Below are 12085 nucleotides of genomic sequence, written 5' to 3' on the forward strand. Positions count from 1 at the left end.
GAGCACACTGGCATGAAGACAGAGGCTGCTGGGCGGAGATGAGGAGGTGTGAGAAGGCCAATAGCCTGTCTAGCAGTCACCCTCGGTGAAGTCCTCCCTACCTCCCCTGGCCAGGCCCCCTCCTCAGAGCATGGTGTCCACACCTCACTCAGCACACAGATCATCATTCTGTAATGGGGGGTTTGGGGCCTCCTCCTGCACCCGCTAGGGTCCCTAGTTCTGGCCCTGGTGCTGAGTGAAAGGGGCCTGCAATGAGGCAAAGTGGTGGTGGATTCCAGAAGGCTGGCCTGCTGGCCCCCAAGGCCAGCCTAGAAGTCACTCTCTGTGCAGCAAGAGAATAAGGGAGGGGGCATGGTTATTTGCCCCCAGAAGATGAAGGGGAAGTACCCTTCCTCCCTTCCTGACCAGAGTGCCAGTGGATTTGGCCAGGCAGGCCTGTGGACTGGTTTTAGCTTACGCGACAAGGCACAGGGCTAGGTTGAGAGCAGGAGTGCTGTCTTTTCGTTCTAGTTTTGTTACTCATGGATTAGGTGACCCTGGAGAGATTACTTATTCTACTGCGTCCTTCTGAAATTAGGGAGTGGTTAGACCTCCGGCTTCCAAACATGGCTGATTATCAGAATCACCTGGGGAGCTTTACACGCACATTCACACGCATATGCATACTCACAAATACACACGTAGACATGCACACACACACGAATCAGAAGCTCCAGGGCAGGGCCTGGGAACTTACATTGATTTAAGCTCCTGGATGCTTCTTATGATCACTGACACTAGCCGAAATCTGTAGGCACTTCCAGCAGGAGAGGAATATGGGATTTTATGAAAGGGGCACACAGTTTTTAAAGAACCATTTTTTCCTTACACTTTTTTTTAGAGGAGTCATGTGCTTTTCTCTCTTCAGGGATGTGACAAGTGCTTGAGGATGGCGAGCAGATGACCGCTCACCCTATCGGATGCGCACCCCTGGGGCTGCCAAAAGGTCCAGTTATGGGGTGGAGGAGCCCAAAGCCACAGCAGGCATGGTTGTGGGCACCCCACCCAGTGTGGGGACCCGCTGCGGCCCCCGAAGTAGCATACTTAGGGTGTTGGGCTGACCCAGCCTTCCTCCTATGACAACTCTGGCTCCAGAGTTGGGGACACTGGGGTCCATGCCTTAGGCAAAGGGTGACCAGTGGTGGCATCTCAGCACCCTACAGGTTCCACCAAGGCCACCTCTCTGGCTTAGCTGGCTACATCCCCCTTGTCTTAAGACAACAGCAGTACCCAGGTGGTGCACGCACTGACCCCTCCCTGTGTGCCCTGCAAGCGAGGTCCCACTGAATCCTTACAGGCATCCTATGACGTGCTCTTATGCGCTCCATTTTACAGAGCAGGAAACAGGTTTGGAAAGGTTGGATCATCCGCCTGAGATCACAGAGTAGGAGCCAGAATCTAAACAGGCCTCCTGATCTTGAGGCTCTCTTCTGAACCTTGTTCACGTCCCATCCCCTCCTGCGCCCCCACCTTCCCCTAGAGAGGAGATGCGGGAAGAGGTCTCCTTGGCTCACCTTGGCCAGCCTCGCTCGCTTGATGAGGTCGTTGAGTTTGCGCACGGCCGCTTTCTGGGGAAGGCTCTGGATGTCTCTGAAGAGGTCTTGGGCCTCGGCCTCAAAGAGGCGGCGGTTGTCAGTGTTCTGCAGGGGCTGTGCCCAGAAGGAGCCGATGTAGACACGGAGCACCTCGGGTGTGTTGATGACCTTGCCCAGGGACCACATGAGGGCTCCGTAGACGCGCATCAGCTGCTGTGTGTCCACTTGGTCGGCCTTGTTCAGCACCACGCGGATCTTGTCATCCTGGCCCCGGAAGGCCTTGATGGCCTCCGAGAACTCATCTGAGATGTCCAGTTTGTGAGCATCGAAGAGCAGGATGATCCTGTCCACGCGCTCTGCAAACCACTGCAGGACCTGGCAGAAGTCGTAGCCTGGGTGGAGAGAAGGGCATGTCAGTGAGGCTGGGGCTCAGGACCGGGGCACACGTGGGTGCGCTGGCGACTGCCAAGGACAGAGTGCCACCTCCAAGGAGGTGACGGAGGTCTGATGGCCTGAAAATCACCTCAAGTGAGCCCCCTGGGGCTGGACACATTCAGGAGTCAATGCTGAGGATCCCAGGAACCCTCCCCTGGGAAAAAACAGGGCCTGAAAAGGTGCTCGTAGTCATTTGGATGGGGCATCCTTTCTAGATCTGTGATTTCATTTAGTCCCCACAAGTCTCTTACTTCTCCTGGTATGGTCCTTGGGATCGATGACAAATTGGATCAATGAGTCTATAAAGCCACAGGCCCTGGGTCAAAACTCTCCCTTCAGCCAAAGGTTTGCTTTTCTGAAAGTAGCAGAGGTGGAGAAGGAAGAAAACTCAGGGGTTGCTTGGGGTCCTGTGGTGTCACCTCTAAGCACAACAAAAGAGGAACTGTCTTCTCTTATCCTAAGTTTTTAGGTGTTAAGAAGGCCAAATGTTGGCCTGCCCCCAAACGGTGACCAATATTTATCATTTGGACTATTTATATCATAAGTAAGTTGTAAATATTTTTAAAAGATTATGTCTCACAGCCATCATGTGAAGTGATCTCTTGCCAATTTCTTTTTTTAAAATGGCCAGGCCCACAACAAATTGTTTAGTTCACTTTGGCCACATGCCAATAGGCTCCAAATCACACAGCTCTGTAAACACTTCTCACAGGCCCTGGTCAAGGCCTGTTTTGGGTCTCCCCCAGGGGAGGCAGAGGCCCTCGAAAAGCAAACAAGAGAAGACCAGTCCCACAAGGTTTATTTTTAATCCCAGACTGATTAGCTGTGGGCTCAGGCTTGACACAGCCCAAGGAGGGCCAAGATGGTCCCTTTCCTGACTCCTGTCACCCCTTTTTATAGGTCTTGAGAACCTCCAAACACATGTAAAGGTCTAGAAAATGATATGATAAATGCTGATGTACCCATCACATAACTTAAATAAACCTTGACCTTTCGCCTTATTTCCCTCAGATGCTTTAAAGGATTTAAGTGTACTTTCTATAACAAAATCCTGCATACCCATGAGGATGAATTAGATTTTCCCTCATCAACACAGGCAAATCTCCAAAGGAATGGTGAGTAAAAAACCAGTTTCAAAAGGATAGGTCCAGCATGATAACATTCCCATAAAGTGTTAAAAAACAAATCAACACTCAGGAGCCGAGAGATACGTATACGACAGCACAAATAAAAAAAATATTAATGCTAATTTTGGAATACTGATGAACTCCGAGGGTTCTAAGGTAGATGAGAAAGCAACTAAAGAATGATGTATTTTCAAACATAAAGGGGGTCAGTAGATGAAAGTTTGCATAAATTTGAAGAACAAGTGTAAGAGAACTAGTTGAAGAACAGAAAGATTTAGACACAATTTTAATAAAGAACATGAAACATTCAAACGCAAACACTCCCTGCAGACCCTCCCCGGGGGAAGCACCGCCCTGAGTGTGGTGTTTCTTGTCATTACAGGTTTGCGTGTTCCCTGGTTCAGACTTTTCACTTCTCTATTCTGTCCCACAGTGGCACCCCCTGATTCCTTGGGGACAAAGAGGGCAAAGGCAGTTGTTAGAATGTGGTCCAGAGTTGATTTTCATCACGATCAGCAGTCAGGTGAAAACAGAAGAAAATCAAAGGCCCGTGGCATGGGGGTCGCACAGCAGTACGTAAAGATTCCGAGTGCAGATTTCACTTGGAGCTCTGTCCCTACCAGGACAGGGCAAACTGCCTGCCAAGGAGCTTCTGTCATTCCAGACTGATCTGGGTCAGCCCGATAGCCCCAGACCCTGGCTCAGATCCTGAGCAGATGATGGCTCTGCGCCCGGGGAGCCAGGAAGATGTTTTAGAACTGACCACCAGAAGGACCTGCCTGTGGACACTGGAGTGGACAAGAGTTGCATTTGCTGGGCACCCTTCCTGTTGGGCCAAGGGTCCCGTGTACGCCATAGATGCTGAAGATGTAGTGGACAGTCCGTCACCCCACTCACTGGCAGGTTGGGGTACAGACAGGTGACCTAGAACCAGAGAATCATTTCCTTCTACCAGGCAAGGGTATTGGATCTTGAGGGAATGATACAAAGTCACAGGGAAAATGAGAATTTCTTTCTTTCCTTTTTTTTTTTTAAAAAGATATTAATTATTTATTTGAGAGAGAGAGAGAACTATTAGGGGGAGCAGCAGAGGGAGAGGGAGAAGCAGACTCCTAGGCAAGCAGGAAGCCAGATGTGAGGCTTGATCCTGGGACTTCAGGATCATGACCTGAGCCCAAGGCTGACACTTAACCACACAGGTGTCCCCAAAATGAGAATTTCCTAATGGCAGTGGTGCTGAACTGAGAGTCAGGTGGTGGTAGCTTCCTCACCTAGTTTTTGAGACTAGTTTTCCAACCTATTAATTCTGTGAACAACTTGATTTTCTGCAAATTTCCTTTTCTGTTTATATCAGAATCAGCTTCTTTGGTTTGCTGCCAAGAATCATAGTTGGTGAATAATCTTCCCCACATCAGAAATATTCTTCCAGTCAGCGCCCAAAGACACTTGGTACCCCCATTGCTGTCACTGCCTGCACACATGCAATTTCAGCCACAGACACACAAATCTCTTCTTCCAAGGACCACCTGGGTTAAGTGGTTGGCCTTGACAGTACCCATATTTAAACTCTCACTTAAATTTGGGTTTCTCTTTTCTTTTCCTTTTTTTTTTTTTTTTTTTTAAAGATTTTCTTTATTTATTTGATAGAGAGAGACACAGTGAGAGAGGGAACGCAAGCAGGGGGAGTGGCAGAGGGAGAAGCAGGCCTCCTGCTGAGCAGGGAGCCCAACCTGGGGTTCATCCTAGGACACTGGGATCATGACCTGAGCCGAAGGCAGCCACTTAACAACTGAGCCACCCAGGTGCCCCAAACTTGGGTTTCTAATAGTTATTTTAAACGTCTTTTTAAAAGATGTCATTCCAATGCTTCATTGAAGTAAAAAGTGGGAACAGAGCTGCTAGATAGAAGTTTACTGTGAGCGAGGCCACTACTTATCTCTGGAGGAAGAACCACATGGCCATATTTTCTTGTTTTAAAGTAACCAGGAGAACTAAAGATTTAAGAAGTACAGGTAGATAGAACTGTGTTCTGTTTGTCACCGAACAGGTATTATTTGTTACACATTAGGGAGTATAATCAAAGGTAAAGAAATCACCAAGTGTCTCAGGAGAAAGCAAATAATTACCACAGCTGGGAGAGGTTGGTCTGCTCATTTATTTCATACATAGTTGTTGTTACTAAAAAGATTTTTTAAAAATCATTTTTAAAAAAGATTTATTTATTTTAGAGGGGGGAGGAGGGGCAGAGGGAGAGGGAGAGAATCTGGAGCGGACTCCCCACCGAGCACTGAGCCAGATGAGGGGCTCGATCTCACAACCCTGAGTTCAAGACCCGAGCCAAAATCAAGAGTCAGATGCTTAACTGACTAGCCACCAAGCAGCCCTCACTTTTACCATTTTTAAAGTACACAGTTTATTGGCTTTAAGCAGATTCTCATTGTGGTGCAATCATGACCATCTGCCTACAGAATTCTTCATCTTCCCAAACTGAAACTAAGTACCCATTAAATATTAACTTCCCATGCATCCCTTGCCCAGCCCTGGCAAACACCATTCTATTTTGTCTTTGTGAATTTGACTACTCTTGGTGCCTCATGTAACTGGAATCATACAGTACCATTTTGTGACTGGCTTCATTCATTTAGCACAATGTCCTCAAAATCTACCCCTGTTGTAGACTTCTTCAGAATTTCCTTCCTTTTGAAGGCCGAATAGGTCTGCTTGACTCTTAAATCTTCATGAGAGAAGACAGGTACCAAGGACTTATCTACCAAAAAAGTTCCAGCTGATGTTAAAGAAACGACTTAATTTAATGATGTTATTTTTAGTCTGTCTGCTGAAAGCAAATGGTGACACAGAAGGACCTGCAGATCACTGATTATCAAAGGAAGGTCTTAGACTCAAGTAAGCTGCTTGCTGAAGGTGAGACTTACAGATCCCTCCCTAGAAGCATGGAATCAGAATCCCCGAGGCTGGGCTTGGTGGCCCGCAGTTTTTAAACCTCCCAGATAACTGGCGATTCCTGGTGATGTGAGCACCGCTACTCTGAGTGCCAAAACAGATGTTTAACCAACTGGGCCACCCAAGCACCCAAATTTATTATTAATCAATCAACCAATTAATGAATTAATCTTCATGAGTCTGGGGTAGGTACTATTTCTGTTTTCATCAACATGACTCTTTTTGCAAATCTATTATTTCTCTACTGTAAAAAGTTAACACAAATTACATACAACCAGAAATCAGGTGCTAACGAGGTAAGGTGAAGGATGTGTTGATTAGCTGCTAGAATCATTTCACTGTATATGTACATTAGATCATGTTGTATACCTTCAGTATACACAATTTTTACCTGTCAATTATGCCTCAGTAAAGCTGGGGGGGGAAAAAGGAGAAGAGTATATACAGGCTTTGGACTCAGGCTGCCTGAGGTCTAATCCTGGCTCCATCACTTACCAGTTTCACGAACTAGGGCAAGTTCCTTAACCTCTCTCTCTGTGCCTCATTTCCTCATCTGTAAAATGAGGCTAATCATAGCATCCACATACCTCATGGGGCTGTGGAGTTAACAGATGAGAAACATTTGAATCATCCTGACATCTAGAAAGCTCTCCAAAATGTTATCTACTGGTTATTTAAGAAACCTTAGTAACAGGGGCATGGTGGGAGTGCGGTAAATGTTGAAGGATGCCTTCCTGGGGCCAAGTAAAATCTGCAGCCACAGAGAAAACACAATTAATTAGGGTAGAGGTGACGGCCCTATGACGCTTGAGCCAAGTGGAAGAATCGGCACTCAGAAAGTAGCTAATAGAAGATATGACTTAGCAGAGAATCGCCCATACCTTATAAATAAAGTTGGTGGGCCCTCAAAGTCCAGAGGCCTTTCTTTTTTTGCTTGTGAAACAGGTGGAGCTCTACCAGTTGGTCCTAAAGGCCCTGGGTTGCTCCTAAAATAAAGCTGTGATTCTAACCTCATATACTTCCCGGCTTATAAAAGCCCATGCATAGCCATACAGGCCGGGATAAACAGGGCACGCACACGTTGTTACCCAGTAGGAGGGGAGTAACGAATTTTCTCGAAGACTCGGTTACAGAGGGCGGTCAGGTCCCCATTACCAACTAGAGTTCAGCCACACTGTGCTAAGTGGGTCTGTGACAGAGCCGCCACCTAAACAAAGTGGAAACCAGTGGCCCTGACACTGACCATGGCCCTCGGCTGCTATTCCTTTGGGCCTACGGCCTACACAGTGATGTTATATTTGGACTTGGCCTGTTTTTGGTCCAGACATGCACTGTAGTTCTAACAGCCCATTCCACCTGCTGCCCACTTCTGAGTGGAAATACCACAGCTCTGACGCAGACCAAATTCTGCCTCCGAAAGGCCACCTCCTGCTCCTGGGCTCCCGCTGGGGTCTTAGAGCTCCCCAGAGAACTGCACCATCTGAGGCCACAGCTGTTTCCCTTCTGGGCTGTAACACCCAAGGGGAGGGGCCCTTTTTACACTGCTCCCTACAGCACCAAGATGGGGCTCACCGAGAGCAGGCCTCAGTACATGCTTCCTGAGGGACTGAATGTTCTCTGTGCAAAATTGTGTTCAAAATTCCCAGAAGTAGCTTTCAATAAGCTTTCGGAACACCTCTCTCTCTGGAATTCAGAAGTATGCTAAACATTTAGAAATGTAACAATACATTTCACATACCAAAGTAAAAAATGGATTAGTTAATAATTCTCAAATGCCTAGGATGTGCTCGGGATGGTTGCTGAGGGATATACTTCTATAAAACAAAGGCTGCTCGCTTTATCCATACTAACCCCAGAGTGGGAGCCATCCAAATGTCCCTCGACAGGTGAATGGATAAACTGTCCAGTGGAACAGCACTCAGTAATACAAAGAAGGAGCTACGTGCAGCCACACGGGGGGGATCTCGGGAACACCAGGCTGAGTGAGAGAAGCCAGACACTGAAGAGTATGCACCACAGGATTCCATGTATGTGAAATTCTAGAACAGGCAAAACCAAGCTATAGTGACTGGGAGCGGGCCTGTGAATGGGACTGCAAAGTGACATGGACAAAGAGGGACTTCTCAGGGCAATGGAAAGGTTCTACTTCTTGATGATGGTACACACATTGGTCAAAACTCATCAAACTGGGGGCACCTGGGTGGCTCAGTGGGTTAAGCTTCTGCCTTCGGCTCAGGTCATGATCTCAGGGTCCTGGGATTGAGCCCCACATTGGGTTCTCTGCTCGGCGGGGAGCCTGCTCCCCCCTCTCTCTCTGCCTGCCTCTCTGCCTACTTGTGATCTGTCTCTCTGTGTCAAATGAATAAATAAAAATCTTAAAAAAAAAAAAAAAACCTCATCAAACTGGACATTATTATGTTCTACTGCAATAAGACTGCCTTAAAAAATTAAAAAAAAAAAAAAGAAAGAAAGAAGGAAAGGAAGGGAGAATGTACTCAAAGCTGCTAAACTTGTTTGAAGATAAACATTTCCACAAACTGCTAGATGGACCAGGAAGTTGAAATCTGTTTGCCAAGCCGACTTTGTAGCACATTTGGCTGGGTAGAGAATTGAATGTAGTGAAAGCAGGAGCCTCAGGCTTTAGTCGAAATCAGTCTTCACCAAAAAGGTTAATGTACAGTTTGGCCCATCCACTGGAACTTTGAGAGTTGTGTCATTTTACAGGTGTTTTAACCTTCTGGCTGAGAGAGTCTCCCATGGTGAGGGTCAGGGATGACAACACTCTGAGTTTATGAGAATCCAATCCAGCTAGGGAGAACACAACATAGCCCAGGGTACATACACACCTGGATGGGTGTGTGTGTTTGTACACAGGCACGTGGGGCAATGCATGTATGCTTGCATTATTTAGTGAGTGTGTATGGAAGGTACAGGAATCCACATCCTAACACACTTGCCCCCATGGTGCTCAATGTATTTTTAGAATTTATTCATTTAATTATAGACATCTTAGTTCTATTAGACCTAATGGAACTTCTATTGGTCTAGAACAAAACAGAGATGTCATCAGCCCAATTGGTTAAAAATGGAGTTCCTATCATTGCAAAAGGATCCACAAGTAATATAGCTTTGGGAGCTGAGAAAGAGAATTTGTCCTGTGGAAGATCCCAGCTTGGCATCCTGGCTCCACGTTCTGGGAACAAAGGGAGGGGGCAGGAAGGAAGGGGCCCTTTCCAGCCAATCAGGGCCTTCCACCCATGGAAGCTGTGGTCTCCATCCAAAGGCACCCACCAGGAAATGACATCTGAGATTTTTGCCACCCCGGTTCAGGTAAATATAGGGTGGGGGCCTTGAGAAAACTAATTTGGCAGTCTGCTTTCAATAGAGCAGAAAACAAAATTCTTCAATTTCTTCCCAGAGCCAAGTTGCTAATCACATGAGTTTTAAACAAGTTGTGTGTCAGTAAAAGGATGCAAGACAATGGAGGACAGCCAGGACGGAGGCCAGGTTCTCCCCGCCCGTGCCCCTGGTTCCATTCTTGGGGTGGGTGAAGCCACTTGCCCAGTTGGACATGACCCAAGATTCTGCTCAGACTTATCCTCACTGGTGGGGCACAGGCCTGCCCTTTCTAGAGCCAGGAACTCCTGTTCCATGCCAGGCCACTCATACCCCCACCACAGCTCACTGCACTGGTTTGTCTGGGTAACCCCAGCCTCTCTCCTGGAGGTCCCTCCAGCACCTAGTTGACTGCCCAATGCAGACCGTCCAGCCAGACCCTACGAGTGTGCTGGGAGCACCTTTGAACTGTACTTCTTGTTCCCAGGTTCCTTCCTTTCTAATCCAGCACTCAAATGTCCCCACCCCTTCTCACAATTGGGAGCTAATCCCTAAAAAGTTGAGATCCCTGGTTAGTTTTAGAAGAGATATTTGCAAATTCTCCAAGACTAGCTCTCACCTTCCCTCTCCAGCCTGGTCTCAGGGTCTCTTACTAAGCCCCACTCTCCCCACCCCATAAACCACACCAGGCTCTCTGCCCCTCTTCAGAGACATCTTACAGTCTCCTGCCTCTGGACCTCTGCCCAGACTTCCTTCAGCCTGGCATGCTCTGCTCTTCATCTCCAGCTACCCAGCCCTCTGGGTTGCTTCCCTGCAAGAGGCCTTCCCCCACCTGAGTGGAACAGACCCTCCCTCCCCATTTCTTCCTGAGAGGTTCTGTGCTCGGCCACAGCTCACTCATTAAACTATAAGCAGCCCGAGAGCAGGGGCCAAGTCTTCGTCATGCTTGGAACCCAAAAGCCCACCACAGAACACTTTGTACTGTCCAAATCACATTCCCTGTGATGTATTCTTATCACGTCAACGATTTTTCTTACACTTACACTTTCCAGTAATGTATTTATTTGGTGAGAATAAGGCAGAAACTCTACGAGGGCAGAGACTCCACCTCTCACTGTATACCTAGTACTCAGTACCCACTATTGAACAGAGTACGTGTTTAATAAAATTGCGTTATTCCTCAAAAAAATTAAAAATAGAACTACCATATGATCCAGGAATCCCACTTCTGGGATTAATTCAGGAGAATTAAATTGAAAAAACTTCAAATCAGCATCTCGAAAATTATTAGCACTCCCATGTTGACTACAGTGCTATTCACAATAGCTGAGATGGGGAAACAACCTTAATGCCTTTGGCAGGCACACGGCTAAGAAAAATGTGGTTTAGACATAAAACAGAATATGAAGCAGCCTTACAAAAGGAAATTCTGCAACATGGATGGACCTGGAGGACATTACACTGAGTGAGATAAATTCACTCAGGAAAGACAGACACTATGTGATTCTGTTTATATGAGGGATCTAAAATACTCAAACTCATGTAACCATAGCATGCAACAGCAGTTGCCAAGGGCTCGGTGGGGTGGAGGGGGATGGGAAATTACTGAGCAGTAGGCACAAAGTTTCAGTTCAGCAAGAGGAGAAACTTCCAGAGACCTGCTGGATGACACTATGCCTATAGTTAACAATATCGTACTGTAGAGTTAAAAATTTAAGAGGGTGGACGGCCTTTTAAGTGTTCTTAATGTAATACATATGTATGCATATAAAATAAAAAACAATTAAATAAATTTGATTAGTGAAGTGAATTGAAGGGAATGAGAAGTGTAACTGATTTTTAGCAAGTTAGAGGCCAAGGCTTAAATAGTGCTGTGAGTTTCTAAAAAAACAAGAGCTGTTACTAATTTAAGGAAGTACAAATAACCTCAAAATAGACATCAAGTTTCTGGGAGTACTCAGGTATTAAATATATATTTTCAAAAATAGTCACTTCAGTTAACAATAGCAGCTACTTCAGTTAAACACGTGTGACCAGTCCTTGTATTGTTTACAGTCTGGGTTAACTTTGCAACTGGAAAAGGCTGTTTCTGAAAATGTGATTGGGGTTGGGTGGAGAATAAGAGCTCAAAATAAATGATGGCAGCAAATATTTACTGAATTCTCACAACATTCCTGCACTTTCTACCCACAAAATCTCCTGTAATCCTCACAGTAACCCCTGAAACAGGTGCTATGATTATCCCTATTTTCCAGGTGAGGATCCAGAGACTCAGAGAGGTTAAATAACTTACCCAAGGTCACACAGCTATTTCCTAGGAGGGCCAGGATTCATACCCAGGGACTTGCATCCCAGGGCCTGTGTTTTTTAACCACAGCACTGCACCACAGGTGTGCCAGGATGGTGGCATTCGAGGTGGTTTTTATTTCCTTCTTTCTGATCTTTCTAAAGTAAAGTAGTTTTATGTGTCCTACAATAAATACATACTCTTTTTGTAATAAGAAAAGAATAAGCATACTGTAAAAATTATTGGTCCCTATGTGACTACGCTAACAGTATTACTGAGGAAGGCTTTCCTTTTCTTCTACAAAGGTGTTCAGCCAGAGCCTGGATTTCTAGTATTTTCCAGCTTATCACCATCTCAAGAAACCC

At 46.3% G+C, this 12085-nt stretch overlaps 1 protein-coding gene across 1 annotated transcript in view; it reads right to left on the reverse strand.

Moving 5' to 3' along the window:
* Positions 1 to 12085, reverse strand: part of EHD4 (EH domain containing 4) — a 78884-nt gene that overhangs the window by 18898 nt on the left and 47901 nt on the right. Inside the window, exon 4 of the mRNA XM_032343399.1 lies at positions 1554 to 1966. Coding sequence (XP_032199290.1) covers positions 1554 to 1966 — 413 coding nt within the window. The remainder of the gene's footprint in view (positions 1 to 1553; positions 1967 to 12085) is intronic.

The sequence above is a fragment of the Mustela erminea genome, chromosome 5, assembly GCF_009829155.1.
Source record: "Mustela erminea isolate mMusErm1 chromosome 5, mMusErm1.Pri, whole genome shotgun sequence".
Lineage (NCBI taxonomy): Eukaryota > Metazoa > Chordata > Mammalia > Carnivora > Mustelidae > Mustela > Mustela erminea.